The sequence below is a fragment of the Scyliorhinus canicula genome, chromosome 3, assembly GCF_902713615.1.
Source record: "Scyliorhinus canicula chromosome 3, sScyCan1.1, whole genome shotgun sequence".
In the NCBI taxonomy this organism is placed as follows: domain Eukaryota; kingdom Metazoa; phylum Chordata; class Chondrichthyes; order Carcharhiniformes; family Scyliorhinidae; genus Scyliorhinus; species Scyliorhinus canicula.
In genome coordinates, this window is record NC_052148.1 from 123,447,498 (window position 1) to 123,467,953 (window position 20,456).

General features: G+C 45.7%; 1 protein-coding gene across 19 annotated transcripts in view; it reads left to right on the forward strand.

The window, feature by feature from the left end:
* fryl (furry homolog, like) overlaps positions 1–20,456 on the forward strand; it is a 553,990-nt gene that overhangs the window by 246,405 nt on the left and 287,129 nt on the right. For all 19 annotated transcript variants that reach the window (XR_005459993.1, XM_038791218.1, XM_038791221.1 and 16 more), the window contains one exon: positions 9,534–9,630. Coding sequence is in view for 18 of the 19 variants with exons in the window: in XM_038791218.1 (XP_038647146.1) it covers positions 9,534–9,630 (97 nt within the window). In the remaining variant the exon portion in view is untranslated. The remainder of the gene's footprint in view (positions 1–9,533; positions 9,631–20,456) is intronic.

Genomic DNA, 20,456 nt, shown 5'->3' on the forward strand with positions numbered 1-20,456 from the left:
TCTCGCCGCTCTTGTCCTTTGCTGCAGCTCTTGGTGTCCCTGCAGCCTCATGAGCTGCTGCTTCTTGGCATCTTTGCTGTATATCATATCATGGACGAGTGGATGTTTTAGTGCGATTTTCCGGTCTAAATCCGGTTTTGTTGTCTTACGGAGGAGAGCCACATGATCTGCAACTACTCAGCACATTCCCTTCACCGGAAGTCCCATCCAAAAAAAACACTTTAAAAAATCTTTATGTTGTTATGATCCCCATGGAGACTGATCATTTTTTAAACCAGATGAATTTCCTATTGGAACTAAGCTGATGGACAAGATTTCATTTTTTTGAGACTTTTGCTGTAACAAGCCACCTAATACAACAAAAGATACTTTAGAATTATCTACCTGTTGAGGCGACACGCCTGTTTCCAACCCCGGCTGGTCCGATACCCCGAACATGGCCTCCCGAGGGCCTGGGTCCAGTTTCATGTGCACTACTTTAGAAATTACTCTTAAAAGCTTCCTTCCAGTAATCCTACAGCTTTGGACAGGACCAAAACATATGATGAACGTGGTTTACGGGCCTCCTCACACAACGTTCACACATCTTCTACCCCTCAAAGAGCCGGCACATCCTCACCCTTGTAGGGTGTGCTCTATCCACCACCTTCAGCTGTATCAGCCCCAACCTCGCACACGAGGTGGAGGCATTCACCCTCCGGACCACCTCACACCAGAACCTCTCCTCCATACCCTCTGCCAACTCTTCCTCCCACTTTGCCTTGATTCCTTGTAGAGGAGCCTTCTCCAAAATAGCCCCGTAAACCGCCGGACTACCCCCCTTCTCCAGTCCCCCTGTCGTCAGAACCTCCTCCAGCAATGTTGAAGCCAGCTCTACTGGGAAACTCTGTATCTCCTTTCTGGCAAAGTCTCGAACCTGCGTGTATCTGAATATTTCCCCCTGCTCCAGCCCATACTTCGTTCCCGGCTCCTTCAATCCCGCAAAGTGACCCCCAAGAAATAAATCTTTTAGTGTCCTAATTCCTTTCTCCTCCCATCTCCGAAAATTTCCATCCCACTTCCCTGGCTCAAATCAATGGTTCCCCCGAATCGGCATTTCCCTTGACCCTACCCCCAACGCGAAGTGCTGTCGAAACTGCCTCCAAATTCTCAACAAAGCTATTACTACCGGACTCCCTGAGCATCTCCCTGGGACCGTCGGGAGCAGTGCTGTCGCTAGCACCTTCAATCCTGACCCCCTTCCCAAACTTTCCTCCAATTTGACCCATTGGGGCTCAACCTCTTTGACCATACCTTCTCCACATTCGCCGCCCAGTAATACTACATCAGGTTCGGAAGACCCAAACCCCCTGCCTGCCTTCCTCGGGGGGGTGGACAAGTTGATCTCCTCATTCATTTGTGTGTGTGGGTGGGTGATGGGGGAGGGGGGGAGAGGTAGTCAGGATTAGGAGGGTGGTTCTGCAGAGATGACAGGCAGTGGGATTAGGCCTCCCTAACTTGCTGTAATATTATTCAGCGGTAAGTGTGGGGCTGTAGTAAAAAGGGGCAGGGCCGGTTGGTAAAGAGTGAGTTGAGCCGTGTAGGGGGGGTCGGGGTTGCAGGCACTGGTAATGGCGCCGCCTTTGATGACTCTAGGAAAGTATTCGGTGAGTTTGGTGGTGGAGGAGGGAGTTTAGGCAGCAGTTTACGCTGGGGGCCGGGTCAGCGGGGATGTCGATTAGGGAGAATGATGGGCTCGAGCTGGAGAGGAATAATGCAAGGTTTCGGATTTGGGATGAGAGGGGAATCAAGGAAATTAAGGATTTTTTACCTGGGGGGGGGATTTGCGAGCCTAGAGGAGGTGGGAGAGAAGTATGGGTTGAAACAGGGGGAAGTGTTTGGGTATATGCAGGCTCAGGACTTTGCAAGAAAGGTTTTTCCGACCATCCCGATAGCGCCGGCCTCTTTGTTGCTGGAGGCGGTGCTGTCAGCAGGTGGGCTGGAGAGGGCGGTTGTTACCGGGATGGATCCTGGAGGACAGGATGTCCATGGCGGGGATTAAGGCAAAGTGGGAGAAGGAGCTAGGGGCGTGGGGGGTGCTGCAAGAGGGAATGTGATGTGAGGTACTGCTGAGGGTGAATGCCTTAATCTGGTGGGCAAAGTTGGGGCTGGTACAGCTGAAAGTAGTACATCGTGCGCACCTCACAAAATCAAGGATGAGCCAGCTGTTCGAGTGTGTGGAGGATGTCTGTGAGTGGTGAGGGAGGGGCGCCGCAAACCATGTTCCCATGTTTTTATCCTGCCCAAAGGTTTTGGAGGATAGTATTTAGCACAATCTCTGGGCGGGTCTTCCATACGGATGTGGAGCCTGGTCCCCGAGCAGCCATATTTGCGCTGTCGGACCGACCAAGTTGTAGGTGGGTGCGGGGGCAGATGTTTTGGCCTTCTCTTCACTGATCGTTTATAGGTGGGTCTTGTTGGAGGTCAATTTCTCCACCCTGTGCCTCGGGGTGGCGGGGGGACCTGATGGAATTTTTGACCCTGGAGCAGGTGAAGTTCGAGCTGAGGGGGGTGAAGGAGGGGTTCTACAATAGTTGGGGTTTGTTTATCATGCACTTTTAGGAGTTGGTTAACGTTGACTGTTTAGGGGAGTGGTGGATGGATGTTTGGTAGGATTTCTTGGGTTTGGGTGAGATTTCTTTTTTCATATTGTTGGGGTTCTGTTTTTCTTTTGTATGGTGAAAATGGTGATAACTTGTCGAATGAAAATATTTTTAAAAATATCCGATTTTCACAAGCACTCCTTGTTCCTGAAGTCTGTTCCATACCCTTCCTTTTGAACGGAAAACAAACTTTCCCAAGCATCCTTCTTGGCTGTTATCACAAAATAGTTTTTCTGCTTATCGAGCAGATTTACTTTGCCTCTCAAAAATATCTCGTGAAATAATATGGAAAGATGTGAAATCTGTCACCTGATTGTATTTGGTTTCTGTTTTGAGTTTCTTCCCCAAGGCAACCCGATTACATTGATATTTCACAAGCTGGGGTCTTCTGGAATTCTATATGTTATAAGTTTCATGGAATATTTTTTCAATAGATTATCAATAGAATCCCTGAAGTGCAGAAGGAGGCCTTTCAGCCCATCGAGTCTGTACTGACCCTCCGAAAGAGCACCTTACCTAGATCCATTCCCCCGCCCTATCTCCATAACCTAACTTGCACATCTTTGGACTGAGAGAGGAAACTGGAGCACCCAGACGAAACCCATGCAGCCACAGGGAAAATGTACAAACTCCACGCAGTCACCCAAGGTCGGAATTGAGCCCGGGTCTCAGGTGCTGTGAGGCAGCAGTGCGAACCACTGTGCCACTGTACAGTTTCATAAGAATATAACTAAATGTTTAATACAAATAAACTCCAAGAATGTCATTTTAATTCTGCATATATTGTTTTCTCGTCTATCTGGCATTGGTCAGTCGGCCCAGTTCTGTTTTAGTATTACTATATTATCTCATTACAATTAGGTGTGTAAGAGTACCTTAGAATAGAACACGGTGAATTTGTGTTTTTGTTCCTTCTATCTATGAGAAACCATTTAGTCTCTGCTAACGATGCCATCATTTTCTAAAATAGGAGTATGAGGAATGGTGGATTTGATTGAATATGATGCAATATTTTTGATGTTTCTTGAAAACATGTTGAGTGGTTTACTTGGCTTGTTGTTAGACCATCTCAGGAGTCACCCATAGGCCATACTGGGTTGAGGATTTCCTTCACTAAAGGCCAAGAACATACATGCAGAAGAAGGCCATTTGGCCCATCGAGTCTGCACCGACCCACTTAAGCCCTCACTCCCAACCTATCCCTGTAACCCAATAACCCCTCCTAACCTTTTTGGACACTAAGGGCAATTTAGCATGGCCAATCCACCTAACCAGCACGTCTTTGGACAGTGGGAGGAAACCGGAGCACCCGGAGGAATCCCACGCAGACACGGGGAGAACGTGCAGACTCCAAACAGACAGTGACCCAGCAGTTGGACATTGGTGAATTGATAGGATTTTACAACAATTTATTTGTTTCATGGTCACCATACTAGCTTTTATTCTAGAATTCATTTAATTAATAGGATTGAAGTTTCCCAGCTACCATGATGGGGATTTGAACTCATGGGCAGGATTTTTCGAATGACAGGTTTTCCTGCCCCGCCACCCAGAGACAGTGGGAATGCATCCCTGCCAAGTACAGCAGCCATGCAGCCGTTTAATGCTTTGAGAAGCATTAATTGGCTGAAAGTAGTACTTCTGCCCCTCGCTCAGGCCGAAGTCCCACCACAGAGAGCTCTGTGTAATTGCAGCAGTAGCCAGGACTGGAATGACAAGCAGTTCACAGATTCCAAGTCCCAGATGACCTGCTCGGCTTTCTCGCCGCCCTGAACTCCACCTAATAGCCTCAAAATTGAGGCTGGGGAGGAAGCATCACTTAAGTGAAGGCCACTTAACCACCTCAATTTCGAGGGCAAACTGGCCACCCCACCATAATATTTTGGGCTGGAAGGACACCCATGGAATTTCACTTGCCCCCCCCCCAGCCTCCAAACCTGGCAGTCGGGAGCCTGTGGGCGGAATTCTCCGCTACCCATGTGGCATGGGAGAATTGTGGGAAGGCCTCCCGACATTTTTTATGCCCCACCCTGGCGCCCCCAGCGATTTTCCCCCCCCTCCCGGCTCGGAAAAATCACCGCTCGCCGTTTTTCACGGCAAACGGCGATTCTCCGAGCCCGATGGGCTGAGCGGCCAGCCCTTCACGCCCGTTTCACCACGGCAGCAACCACACCTGGTCGCTGCATTCGTGAAACGGGCGTCAGATGCCTGTTTGGTGCATCTAGGGGCCCGATTTGGACGGGAGTACCGCGACTGTGTTTGGGAGGGGACAGGCCCGCGATCGGTACCCACCGATCATCGGGCCAGCGTCCAAAACAGACGCACTCTTTCCCCTCCGCCGCCCGGCAAGATCAAGCCACCACGTCTTGCCGGGCGGTGGTGGAAAAAGACGGCACCGCGCATGCGCGGGTTCGTGCCGTCTGCGCGCTGATGTCATCCACGCATGCGCGGGTTGGAACCGGCAACCCGCGCATGCGCGGATGACATCAGAAAAGTGCCGTTTCCGCATCATTTCTGGCGCGACGAGGTCGTGGCTGGGAACGACGGGGGCCCGCTCCTGGGTGGGGGTGAATTAGGTGCAGGGAGCGGGCCCCGAGGCCGTCGTGAAGCTCGGACGATTTCACGACGGCCATCCCAATTTTTACCGGGAGCGGAGAATACCGCCCTGTAAATTTCTGCCCCATGTTTCTGGATGCAGAGCTCTGAATTACTAGTCCTACGCTAGTCTGTCCTATATTTTACCATTGAAAGTTCTTCTATCGTAGAAGAGACAACAACAGTTTGTTGCAAAGACTTCTACTGGACAATGGGAAACATTGTTTCTGTGGTGAAGTTTTGTTCTATAGGTTTGCCCTCAGATGGTAATAATACTTTCCTTAGGAAATATTTTTCACAAAAAGCATGCAGTAACCATAGGGTGAAGTGTGCAAAATTGGTTGGCTGCCCAAAGGATATTTATAATCTAACCTTCAATGGAAAGTGTTACTTCAACAATGTTCTGTTTATTTATTTAATCTGCAGTTATTGTAACAGAATTGTTCAGTAATGCTCCCACCTACAACTTTTCCTATGTAATCATTTATGGGTTATATTCCACATTGCATTGAACCTTTATTGATTTGTTTCTCTGAGGTATCTCAGGAGGTGGTGGCGTAGTGGTGTTGTCACTAAATAGTAATCCAGAATTCCAGGGCAAAATCTTGGGGCCTGGGTTCAAATCCCTCCATGGCACATGGTGAAATTGGAATTCAATAAAAATCTGGAATTAAAAGTCTAATGATGATTATGAAACCATTGCTAATTGTCGTAAAAGCCCATTTGATTCCCTAATGTCCTTTAGGGAGCAAATCTGCCATTCTTACCTGCTTTGTGACTCCAGTTCTATAGAAATGTGTTTGACTCTCAAAATCTCTCTAAGATGGAGAGCAGTTAGGAATGGGCAATAAATGCTGACCCGTAAATGAATAAAAAATAAATAAATAGCTCTCTGCTGAGAAATTTGGCAAGTTACATGGGGAGATTAAGATAGCAATATCATTGAGTGAACATACAGTAAAAAATACAACAGTGGCTGGAATTTATACAGTGCTTTCAGTGTGGTAAAATATCCTGAGATGCTTTGTAGAACCATTATAAAGCAAAAAGTTGACTCAAGTCACAGAAGGTTGGAAGACAGCGATGTTTAAAGGAGAAAAGAGAGTTCAGGAGAGAATTCCAGAGCTTTTGGTCTTGGCACCTGGAGGCATTTGCACCCATGATGGCCGAATTAAAATTGGAATGTTCAAGAGGCTTGAATTGGAGTGTTGATGTCTTGGGAGAGTCGTGGAGCTGAAGTATATTGTTGAGATAGAGAGGAGTGAGGCCAGAGGGGGATTTGAAAACAAAGATGAGAATTTTAAAATCGAGTCATTGCTTAACTGCGAGCCGGCGTAGGTCAGCAAGCATAGGAGTGATTGGAAAATGAGATTTGGTATGAGTTAGGATACAGGTATCAGGATTTTGATGACTTCAACTTGACAGATGTTAGAATGTGGAGGCTGACTAAGTGTGCATGGGAATCGTCGGGTCTAGCGATAATAAGGCATGCGTGGCAGTTTCTGCAGCAGTAACTTGATGCAGGTCAGGTGATGTTATGGAGATGGAAGTAATTGGTCTCAAGTGACCCAGTGACCGTCTGAATATGCAGCTGGAAGCTCATCTTGGACAAATCTGACATCAAGGCAGAGGTAATAGTGTGAGGATATAGGGAAGCCATTACAAATGATACACTGGCTACAATTAAATAAATAGGAATTGAACAAAGCTTCAATTAGATAAACAAGAATGGAACAAAGTAAGTGCAGTTCTATCAGCTGGACCACAGTGGAAAGCGACGAAGGAGGATGGTGTGGTCAGCTGTATCAAAGGCTGAAGACAGGGTGAGAAAGAGTAGTTGGATTTGGATCTTGTTTATTGTCATGAGTTACAGTGAAAAGTATTTTTCTGCGAGCAGTTCAACAGATCATTAAGTACATGAAAAGGAAAGAAAAGAAAATATATAATAGGGCAACACAAGGTACACAATGTAACTACATAACACCGGCATCGGGTGAAGAATGCAGGGGTATAGTGTTAATGAGGTCAGTCCATAAGAGGGTTGTTTAGGAGTCTGGTAACAGCGGGGAAAAAGCTGTTTTTGAGTCTGTTCGTGCGTGCTCAGACTTTTGTATCTCCTGCCCGATGGAAGAAGTTGGAAGAGTGAGTAAGGCGGGTAGGAGGGGTCTTTGATTATGCTGCCCGCTTTCCCAGGCTGTGGGAAGTGTAGATGGAGTCAATGGATGGGAGGCAGGTTTGTGTGATGGACTGGGCTGTGTTCACGACTCCCTTCAGTATCTTGCGGTCCTGGGCCGAGCAGTTGCCATACCAGGCTGTGATGCAGCCAGATAGGATGCTTTCTATGGTGCATCAGTAAAAGTTGGGAAGAGTTAATGTTGGCATGCCAAATTTCCTTCGTTTCCTGAGGAACTATAGGCACTGTTGTGCTTTCTTGATGGTAGCGTCGACGTGGGTGGAACAGGACAGATTTTTGGAGATGTGTACCCGTAGGAATTTGAAACTGCTAACCATCTCCACCTCGGCCCCGTTGATGCTGACAGGGGTGTGTACAGTACTTTGCTTTTTGAAGTTTACCCTCTGCCACAGTCGCATAGGATGTAATCTTTGACTTTGATGAGAGCACTGCGTCAGGGATAGAATCATGATTGAACAGGTTTGATCTTGGTGATCTTGGGAAAATGGGCATAGGTTTTCGAGGTGCCAACGCAATCATGGACTTTGAAGAGGAAAGGAAGGTTGCAGATTGGACTATCATTTGCAAAAACGGTGATTTTGGAGGTTGGCTTTTGGAGGGAGGTTTGCCATTTAAAGGGGAGAGGGACATTACCTGAAACTAAAGCATTAATATAAACAAACCTGAGAGTCAAGAAGGGAAGTTTGGTGGTTATCAATGAATACAAGATTGAACTGGGTCTCCGGAGAGGACATGAAGCAAAATACTAAAGGAACTATGGAATGATTTGAATTACAAGCTATGGCAGAGAGGGGAACCTTAGAGGTCTCAGAGAAGGGAGAAAAGTGGCAAAGGCAGCTAATCAAATGGTCTCAATTTGAGTGATAAAGAAATCCATAACCCCTCCCACTTCCATAGAATCCGTACAGTGCAGAGGAGGCCATTTGGCCCATCGAGTGGACTGATCCTCCAAAATATCACTCTACCTAGGCCCACTCCCCTGCCTTATCCACGTAACCCTGCCTAACCTGCACATCCTTGGACAATAAGGGGCAATTTAGCATGGCCAATCCACCTAACCTGCCCATCTTTGGACTGTGGGAGGAAACTGAAGCACCCGGAGGAAACCTACGCAGACATGGGGAGAACATGCAAATTCCACATAGACAGTCACCTAAGGCATGAATTGAACCCAGGTCCCTGGCGCTGTGATGCACCAGTGACCACCAATATGCCACCTTGCTACCCTTTGTTGGTGAAGTTGGAGGAGACAGGAGAGGGGTTCAAGAGGATGATTTGCAGTGGGGAAAATAAGCTGTGTGTTATTTTTGCATCCAAAGATGGTCCTGGAATAGTGAGCACTTTTGGCATAAAGCAGAGGATCCAATAGTGCTATATATCGCCCAGCCAGAACTGGTGGTGAATGGTTAAACCAGATGTCTTCTGAATCCATTCAGGACTGGGTCCCTTGGTCTTAAGAAAGTTGAATTGAAGGTTATGCTGCTGGAATGGCCACTGTGAGAAAGAATAATGGTTTACTAGGGACTATGGCATCAAAGATGGAGGTGAAGGTGTGATTGAGCACATGAGAAGCTACAGCAATGTTGTGCTGAGTGTAGAATCAAAAGTTAGACATCTGGGGTTTTGAAAATACAGTTGTAAGTGAATTGGGACAGATGCTTTTTCTAGGGGTGGGTACATAAAGAAACCAGGTTGGAGGAGGAATTATAGAATGGTTACAGCACAAGGCGGCCATTCAGTCATCAAGTCCATGCCAACTCAACAAGAGCAATTTAATTATTCAGCAGCACTCTCACTGGGGCCTTGCAATTTTTTTCCCCCTTCAGTAGGGGAATGACTGCACTTGCCACTAACCTTGGAGTATACTTGCCAAGATGTCAAAGTTTTTCTGGAAATCTCCTCTGCAATTGCTTCTAACCATAGTCCACTTTCCAATAATTATTAAATTTAAATAACTGAAAATGATTTAGTCAACCCATGTACAGAAACATGAAACACACCAAATGCAAGGGCAGTATTTTCAACTTTTCTAAAGCAGAATCGTGAAAAATAAGCAATTGTTGATATGATATTTTACTCATTTGTTTTTCTCTTTTTTTCAGGGATGAACAACATCGTGATAGAGATTATCTGCTTGAGAGAAGAGACTTAGCTATAGATTTCATTTTCTGTTTAGTTTTAATAGAAGTTTTAAAACAGGTAAGCTAATTTGTTCTGCATATGCTGGTATTTGTTATGGATTATTAAGTGTTTACGCTCCTGGCCTCACCCCCACCTCCACCCCAGAAGGTCATTCAGACTAATGACATGCCCATGTAAAAAGTGCCCGTTGTGACAACAACCAAGAGCACAATCTGATCTATATAAAAACAGTGGATGGCAGAGAAGGAAGATGATGGTGTTTAAATAAGTGACTTGTTAATATTAGCCATGAATAATAGCATAATTCTGGATAAACGTTATTTTTAAAAGCTTCCACGGCTACAGAATCCAAAGGAATTAAGAAGCAGTTTATTTAGTAATCCTTTGGCAGCACCTTATATTTTGTAAGTTTATCATTGCGTGTTTGACATTTGTATCACGCAATTATATTTTACTTTCAGTATTTTAGCTTTAATGAATTTAATTTTTGCTATCATCTAGTTTATACAATCTGTTCACCATCATCTTGCAGATACTTAGCTTCTGGTTGTCTGATTCTGAAGCATAAATTAGTTATATAAGAGCTACAGTCTACCTAAAGAAGTGAATTATAGACGAAAAAGGTTATTTTTGCTCAAATTCATTTATCATTGATTTGTGAATTGGCTTGGAAATATTCATATTTTGTTGGATCGATTCTGAAATTGAGGTTATTTCAAACAATGTTATATTTAATGCCTATCAAAATCAAACTTTTCCAATATCAGATTCAATTTCTTACTCTTAGTTTCTGGCTATCTAATGAGCACCCCTCCTATATTTGTTCAATACTTTTCTTAATATCTCTTCATATTATCCATTTGTTTGAATTTTATATTTTTCACCTTTTGTGGCATGATCTTTTGTGAATTTTGTGTTTGCTTAATAAAAAACCTTTTGATTTACACAACCAGTATCAATGTGCAGCTTTCCCAGGTCCTATAAATGCAGGGTTATGCTAGCCAAACTCTGTTTCCAAAATGTGTCTCGAGCCCAATTTCAAAAGAATGTTTACGAATAAGCAATAATTATATATTTTTTTCACATCACCCATCCTTTGACTACTAAGTAAGATTAGTAACTTAATTTAAGTTGGACACAGCTTTGTTCTGTGGGCCTATTTCAACAAGCAGATGGATTAAGATTTCTCAAACTAAATTCAGATAAGATAATTCAATCCTTTGTCTAACCAGGAGTTCAATCCAGGTTGCTGAGGGAGAAAGCTGTATCTTGACACATTACATCACCTCAACTCTTTTTTTCTTTCTAAATCAGCAGAATAGTAAACTTGTGCAGTCGCCTGAATCTTGCTGTTTCTGATCACCATTTGTATTCCTTTTACCAAGCGGGTGGTGGTGACCTGGAGCTCATTGCCTGAAAGTGAGGGAGGACTGAAATCCTTCATTGTATTTAGAAAATACTTAGATATGTACTTGAAGTAACCTACAGGGCTATGGAACAGGAGATGGAAAGTGTGATTAGGTGCTGTAACCTTTTCTTGATTAGTACATTTATGGTGGGCCATATGGCTACCTGCTTTACCTGAAAATTTCTGTTTTAAGGTGCCAATATTTGTTGCCTATCCATAATTGCCCTTGAGAAAATGGTGGTGGGCTCCTTTCTTGAACCGCTACAGCCCATCTTCTGCAGATACATTCAGTGATATTGGGAAGGAATTTCCAGGATTTTGACCGTACAACATTGAAGGAACGACAGAATGGTTCCAACACTGTGGTGTGTGGCTTGGAGGGAAACTTGTAGGTGCTGGTGTTCCCATTTGTCTGCTGCCCATGTCCTTTTATGAGGTCGAGATTATGGGTTTGGGAGGTGCCTTGGCGAGGTGCTGCAGTGCAACAACCTGGATTGAACTCCTGGTTAGACAAAGCATTGAAGTATCTTATCTGAATCCGCCACAGTACAGCGGTGGTGGAAGGAAATAATGTTTTGAGTGGCAGAATCCAATGCTGATCAAGCAGGCTGCTATGTCATGGATGCTGTTGAGCTTCTTGAGCATTCTTGAAGCAGCACTCACCAGGAAAGTGGAGGGAGATCATTCCATCACAGTCCTGAATTGTGCCTTATAGGTGAGGAGTTAGAAAGTGAGTTATTTGCTTCAGAATTCCCAGTTTCTATCCTGCTCTTATTTGGCTCATCCTGTTCAATTTCTGGTCAATGGTACCCCTAGAATGTTGATATTGGGGAAATTCAGTGATGGTAATGCCATTGAATGTGAAAGGAAGATGGTTAGATTCTCTCTCTCTTGGGGATGACAGTTGCATGGCATTGTGTGGTGTGAATGTTACTGGTCACTTATCAGTCCAAAACTGACTCTTGTCCAGGTCTCGCTGCACATGGGCATTGACTGCTTCAGTATCTGTGGCATCGCGAGTGGTGCTGAACCTGCAACAATTATCAGCGAATATCGCCACTCCTGACCTTATGATGGGGGGAAGATCATTGATGAAGCAGCTGAGATGGTTGGACCTAGGACATTACCGTGAAGCACACCTGCAGTGATGTCCTTGGATCTAGATTACTTTGCCTCAATTTTTAAAAATGCAATTCATTTTTTCCAATTAAGGGGCAATTTAGCGTGGCCAGTCCACCTACCCTGCGCATCTTTGGGTTGTGGGGGCGAAACCCACACAAACACAGGGAGAATGTGCAAACTCCACACGAACAGTGACCCAGAGCCAGGATCGACCCTGGGACCTCGGCCCCGTGAGGCAGCAATGCTAACCACTGCACCACCGTGCTGCCCTTACTTTGCCTCAATAACCACAGCCAACTTCCTTTTTGCTAGGTTTGACTAAAAGCAGTTCCCCATATTACCATTGACCAGCTTTTCCTTGGGCCTTTGATGCCACACCCTGTGAAATGCTGCCTTGATGTCGCAGGCAGTCCGTATCACCTTGCCTCTGTTCAACTGTTGTCCATGCAAAGCTCAAGGCTACAATGAAGTCAGAAGCCAATTGCGAGCGATGATTGGAAAACGGAGTTGGTGGTGAGGACTGAAACTTTGGTTTTTTGAATATTTAATTGAAGAAAATTTCTGCTCATCCAGGACTGGATGTTGTATAAACCGTCTCACAATTTAGAGACCGTGGACGGGTTGACAGGTTGTGGTGAGGTAGAATTGGCTATTGTCAACATACTTGTGAAAACTGTTGTGTTTTTGGATGATGTTGCCAAGAGGCAGCATGTAGATGAGAAACGGGGAACAAAAGGAAGACCTTTGAGGGACAACAAAGATGGCGTTGCGGAAGAGGAAAAAAAATCCATTGCAGATGATTCTCTGGGTCATTAGATAGATAAAGATGTAACCAGAGTGAAGTCCCATGGAACTGAACGACAGGATAGGGGAGTTGGAGGAAGATGGAATGATTAATCGTGTCAAAGCGTGCAGACAGTTCTTACCTATATGGAATTCTAGATAAAGGAAAAATGGGGGTTTAGCAAACCACTTAGTAGTATTCAAAAAAGTTGCTCAATCCTTCTCGTAGACAAATGGGGAAAAGATACAATTACGAGCTTTGTCAGTCAAACCAGATCCCATGAATGATTTAAATACAAATCTTCAATCACTTAATGACAACTCTAACCTTCCACAGCTCCATCTTCCTTCTAACTCCAATTCCTTGATTTTCCACCCTGGGGGAAAAATCTTCCCCCAACTCATTCGTAATTGCACTTTTAAATTTTCAACTGCCTTAATCATTGACCTTTTGTTTGCCACAATAGTTCTGCATCTGTCGATCTGTTCAATCATTCCTTCATTCTTTCACCTCCACCTCTCTTTAATAATCTTTGTTATTATTGTCACAAAGAGGCTTACATTAACACAGCAATGAAGTTCCTGTGAAAATCCCCTCGTCGCCACATTCCGGCTCCTGTTCGGGTACACGGAAGGAGAATTCAGAATGTCCAATTCACCTAACAGCACGTCTTTCAGGACTTGTGGGAGGAAACCGGAGCACTCGGAGGAAACCCACGCAGACACAGGGAGAACGCGCAGACTCCGCACAATGACCCAAGCTGGGAATCGATCTTGGGACCCCGGTGCCGTGAAGCAGCAGTGCTAACCACTGTGCTTGTACACAGTAAAATTCTTGATCTTTCAGCTTGATTGTTCCAACTGGTTTGGCATTTATCTTTGTTTTGTCAAGTCCAAAACGCTCATTGCCACCATGCTGAATCAAATAGATTAAGAATAAATCTAACACCTTAGAACTGGGCATCCAGCAGGCTCTGCACCAACAGCATAACTTTTTCCACCACAATCTGTTAAATCACAATCCAGTATAGGAACATGGGAACAGGAGTAGGCAGTTCAGCCCCTCGAGCAGGCCTAACTTAATTGTCACTCCTCATAACATAACCCCTGAAGTCCAAATGTCATTCTTGTAAACTTATGTTGCACTCCCTTCAAGGCCAAAATATTCTTCCCGAGGTATGGTGCCCAGATCTGCTCACAGCACTCCCAAGTGGGATCTAACCATGGATTGTAAAGTTGCTGCATAACTTCTATGTCCTTATACTCCAGTCCTCTAGATATACAGACCAGCATGCCATTGGCCTTCTTGACTACTTTCTGCACTTGTTTGTGGCATTTTGAAGATCTATGCATCTGAACCCCCAGGTCTCTTTGGAAATCCACTGAATTTAGCTTCATACCATCTAGAAAGTACCCTGATCTATTATTTTTTGGTTCAAATGGATAGCCTCACACTTGCTTACATTGAAATCTATCTGCCACAGTTTTACCCATTCACCTCGTCTATCAATATCCCTTTGCAATTTTATGCTGTCATCCACACCGTCTAGAATGCCACCCAACTTTTTGTGATTAGCAAATTTAGATATATAGCTTTCTATGCCATTATCCAAATCGTTACTTCATAATTAAAAAAAAAATTAGAGTGCCATATTCATTTTCTCCAACTAAGGGGCAATTTAGCGTGGCCTATTGACCTACCCTGCACACCTTTGGGTTGTGAGGGCGAAACCCATGCAAACATGTGGATAATGTGCAAACTCCACACGGACAGTGATCCAGAGCCGGGATCGAACCTGGGATCTTGGCGCCGTGAGGTAGCAGGGCTAACCACTGTACTGCCCATTGTTAATTAATAATGTGAAAAATTGAGGCCCTAACTCAGATCCCTGTGGGATACCACTAGTCGCATCCTGCTAATTTGAGTACCTACCCATTATCTGGGCAGCACGGTAGGACAGTGGTTATCATAGTTGCTTCACAACTCCAGGGTCCCAGGTTCGATTCCTGGCTTGAGTCACTGTCTGTGTGGAGTCTGCACATTTTTACATAGAGGGTAGTAGGTGCCTGGAACACGCTGCCGGAGGAGATGGTGGAAGCAGGGACGACAGTGACATTTAAGGAGCATCTTGACAAATACATGAATAGGATGGGAATGGAGGGATACGGACCCCGGAAGTGCAGAAGATTTTCGTTTAGACAGACAGCGTGGTCGGCGCAGGCTTGGAGGGCCAAAGGGCCTGTTCCTGTGCTGTACTTTTCTTTGTTCTTTGTTGTTGTCTCCCCGTGTCTGCGTGGGTTTCCTCTGGGTGCTCCAGTTTCCTCTCATAGTCCAAAGATGTGCTGGTTAGGTGGATTGGCCATAAATTGCCTTTAGTGTCCAAAAGGAGTTGCTGCATTGCGGGGATGGGTTGGAAGTGTGGACCAGTGCAGACTCGATGGGCTAAATGGCCACCTTCTGCACTGTAAATTCTAAGAAATCCCTACTTTCTGTTACTCAATTCCCAGCCATGCCAGTAACTTACCCTCAATTCCATGCGCTTCGACCTCAGTTGCCAGCACATCCTTCACTGCTCCTGTTTCATCAAGACTGATGAGCAACCATGGGTCAACAACTGACATGCCTGAGAATGAGATGTTAACCTGGTGCAATGAAATATAGCACTAATGCATGCTAAATGGAGATGGCAGCTTGCTTTGGATGAAGCTAAGTGATCTCTTAAATAATGGAGTAATAACAGCAACTTGTTATTTACATAGTGGCTTTAACATCATAAAATGTCAGAAGTTAGTTCACTGGACCTTTATTGAACAATATTTGGCACCAATCCACATAAGCAGATATTGGGGCAGATCTTCAGGGGTAACCTTTTGGAGCATGTGGGGAAATTGAGATGACGAAGTTTAGCGGTGGAATAGTTACTAACTGTAGGATAGTTGAGTTAGGAAGTGAACGTTTATAATGTTTCCCTCAAAATAAATGGAAGCCTGACTAAAAGTTAGTTCCAAGATGATCCTTCACCAACTAGATTTCTGGAATATTCAAATCCAGAGATAACAAAGGCATGAAAGAGGGGTTCAGCATCAGTTGAGCAAGGTAGAGTTGATGATGTCATGGAGGTAGAAATAGCAGTCTTGGTAATGGCATGGCCAAGTAGTCGGCAGCTCGTTCAGGGATAAATATGATGCCAACATAAAATAAATTTAAAAAAATAAAATCGCTTATTGTCACAAGTAGGCTTCAAATGAAGTTACTGTGAAAAGCCCCTAGTCGCCACATTCTGGCGCCTGTTCGGGGAGGCTGTTACGGGAATTGAACCGTCTTGCTTGGCCTGCTTTCAAAGCCAACGATTTAGCCCTGTGCTAAACGCCCCTGAACATTGTTCAGCCTCAGACATTCGCCAGAGGGAGATATCAAATCAGTGGCTAATGAATGTGTTTTGTGGTGGAGACCGAAGACACCTACTTCCATGTTCCCAATAATTTAGTTGGAAGTAATTTCTGCTCATCCAGAACTGAATGTCAGACAAATAGTCTGACAATCTAGACATTGGAGACTGAGGCAGGTGATCATGAGACTATGTAGTTACTGTACATGTGGAAACTAACACTGTTTTTGGATAAAAACAAATTTCTGCGGATGCTAGAGTCTGAAACAAAAACAGAAAACATTGGACAATCACATCAGGGGCGAAATTCTCCGACCCCCAGCAGGGTCGGAGAATCGCCTGGGGCCACCGCAAATCCGGCCCCCGCCGTGGCAAAGATTCTCCGCCACCCGGGAAGTGGCGGCGGCGGGAATCACGCCATTCCAATCGGCGAGGCCCCTGCGGCGATTCTCCGGCCCACTATGGGCCGAAGTCCTGCCACTGGGAGGCCTCTCCCGCCGTCAAGGTTTGAACCACCTCTGTGGCGGTGGGTTTGGCGGTGCGAGCGGGCCCCCGGGGTCCTGGGGGGGGTCGGACCCCGGGGGGTGCCCCCACGTGGCCAGGCCCGCGATCGGGGCCCCTCGCTCAGACTCCGGGCCAGTTACAATCAGATTCCCCTGATCTTCAAAATAGTATCATGGAATCTCTTGCATCCACCTGAGAGGGCAGACAAGGCCTCTGTTTAGTATCTCACCTGGCACCTCCTACGCTGCAGCACTCACTCAATTTTGCACTGCGAAGTCAGCCAAGGTTGTCTCTGGACTGGGACTGAGCAGGAGTGCTACTAACTGTACCATGACAGATATAGTAAAGGTTATGAGTCCTGACTAAATCTCGCCTGTAGTATTACTATCTCAGACCAGACCCCAACATTGGCTAGAATACTGGCCCAAAGCTCCAATATTTTATTTTGTAAGACTGGGGAAAGAATGCTTCGCTCCAGGAGTGATTGCACAAATAAATATACATTTGGTATTTTAAAACAAAACTTTATTATTAACACAATATTAAACATTTTAACATCACACCTGAAAATAGTTTACAATTACCCATTCAACAATATTACAAAATACAGCAAATATAATACCCCTTTTTTAAATAAACATTTTATTGACGTATTTATGGTTTTACAACAACAAAATAAACAATGTACATGAAAATATAAACATAGTGCAAAAGCAGTCTTCCTCACTTACAGGTCCCACCTTTACTAACACCCTACTCTAAACTAAGCTGAAGGTTAATTTTCCCCAAAGAAGTCAACGAATGGCTGTCACCTCCAGACGAACCCTGACATTGACCCTCTCAAGGCGAACTTGATTTTCTCCAAACAGAGAAAGCTAGCCATGTCCGATAGCCAGGTCTCCGTCTTCGGGGGCTTTGAGTCCCTCCAAGCTAATAGTATCTGTCTCTGAGCTACTGTGGAAGCAAAGGCTAGAACGTCTGCTTCTTTCTCTTCCTTGTTTCCTGGGTCTTCCGACACTCCGAAAATCGCCACCTCTGGACTCGGTGCCATCCTTTTTAACACCTTGGACATGACACCCGAAAACCCCTGCCAGAATCCCCTAACCTTCGGGCATGCCCAGAACATATGGACATGGTTCGCTGACCCTCCCGCGCACCTTGCGCACCTATCTTCTACCCCAAAGAACCTGCTCATCCGGGCCACTGTCATGTGTGCCCGGTGAATGACCTTCAATTGTATCAGGCTGAGCCTGGCACATGTTGTGGACCCGTTGACTCTACTCAACGTGACCGCCCATAGACCATCCTCTATCTCTTCTCCCAGCTCCACCTCCCACTTGCGTTTCAACTCCTCGGTCTGCGTCTCCTCTGACCCCATGAGTTCCTTGTAAATGTCAGAAACCCTCCCTTCTCCCACCCACACTCTGGAAACTACCCTGTCCTGTATCCCCCTTGGTGGTAGGAGCGGGAGGGTTGAGACCTGCCTGTGTAGGAACTCCCGCACTGCAGATACCTAAACTAATTTCCCCTCGCCAATCCAAATTTCTCCTCCAGCTTTTACAGGATAGAAAAGCTGCCCTCCATAAACATATCTCCCATCCTCTCAATCCCTGCTCTCTGCCATCTCCAGAACCCGCCATCCAGCCTTCCTGGGGAAACAGGTGATTATTACAGATTGGAGACCACACCGATGCTCCCTCCGCTCCCACATCATGCCTCCTCCATTGCCCCGAGACTCTGGGCCGCCGCCAGCACGGGGCTGGTGGAGTGCTGCGCCGGCGGGAACGGCAGAGGACAGCAGCGCCCCCAAACTGGTGCCCTTGCATGATGCTGCTTCCACACGCTCCCATACCGATCCTCCCCCCACCACCCACTTTCTGATCTTGGCTGTATTCGCCGGCCAATAATAATTACTAAAGTTCGGCAGCGTCAGGCAGCAGCACCCCCCCCCCCCCCCGACCCCAGGCCCCAGGCTTCGCTCAAGCATCCCCTTTTTTACTCGCGGGTCTTACCCACCCAGACAAAGTCAGTGATCACCTTACTGACCCGTTTAAAGAAGGACCGTGGAATAAAGATGGGAGACTGAAACACAAACAGGAATTTCGGGAGGACCGTCATTTTCACTGTCTGCACCCTCCCAGGTAGTGACAATGGAAGCGCATCCCACCTTCGGAAATCGACCTTCATTTGGTCTACTAATCGGACCAAATTTAACTTGTGTAGTTGTTCCCATTCCCATGCCACCTGAATGCCTCGGGATCGAAAGTTTCCCTCTCCCGCCCAAAACGGCAGCTCCCCCAATCACCTCTCCTGCCCCCTTGCCTGGATCGCAAACATCTCACTTTTCCCCATATTTAGTTTATAACCCGAAAACTGGCAAATTCCCCCAGAATCTTCATAATTTCTTCCATCCCCTCTAGTGGTTCCGAAACATATAGGAGTAGGTAGTCTGCGTAAAGCGAGACTCTTGTGTCTACTGCCCCCCCCCCCCCCCCCCCCCCCCCCAAAATCAGCCCCTTGAGGCTTTTAGCACAATTGCCAGCGGCTCTATGGCCAACGCGAACAGCAGTGGGGAGAGGGGGCATCCCTGTCTCATCCCCCGATGCAGCTTGAAATAGTCCGATGTTGACAATTAAACGACAAGAAAGAAAAAAACATACGGCGCTCAATCCATCGTACATCCCATTGGCACAGAGTAATACATGCTTTCCAGATCAGATTTGACTCCTGTTGGAACTACTGCAGCTCTGGCTGTTTCAAATGGTTTGTTTCAGCTCTCTTCTTGTCCTCAGTAAATTCTGCACTGCTTTCAATACTATTAATCTTTTTTAATTATCCTACAATGAGATCAAAAGATCTTACTTGTGGACTCAGTGTCAACCAGATCAGTACTCAATTCCAAGTCCTTCTCAAAATATCTGAATGCCGTAGCTCCACCCAGCAATGACATCATCTCCCCTGAAAACACATTAACTCCCCAGGGACTCCCCCTAGTCAAACAACAGTGTTTTAGCCAAGGCTTTTACTCTGGTCAATTTCATCTCTGGCTCCTAAAAGCTTTCTGGTGTTGCAATGCAAGATTCTTTCAAAAAAACGACTACTGCAGTCTAACACAATCTAACCCCAGGCTTTTAACCCTTAAAGAGATATAGGAGGGATATCCGAGGTAGGTTCTTTACTCAGAAAGTGGTTAGGGTGTGGAATGGACTGCCTGCTGTGATAGTGGAGTCGGACACTTTAGGAACTTTCAAGCGGTTATTGGATAGGCACATGGAGCACACCAGAATGACAGGGAGTGGGATAGCTTGATCTTGGTTTCGGACAATGCTCGGCACAACATCGAGGGCCGAAGGGCCTGTTCTGTGCTGTACTTTTCTATGTTTATAATCCAATATATTCAAAAACCTGCATTCTTCACAGTAGTACTGAATACCTGTGCTACAAAACTAGCTACACTTCTAGCTAAACTGTTCCACTACATCTATATAAAAAATTGACCAGGCATGTTTAGTTCAATTAATGTGCTGTCAACTGACGTTCAATCATTGGCAAAGTGATGGAAGAATTTGTTAATGGTGCCATAGTGCCACTTAATGATCAATGGCTAAGTCCCAATTTACATTCTGCAAGATCACTAGGCTCCAGCTGCAGCCCAAGTATCGACACAAAAATTGAAT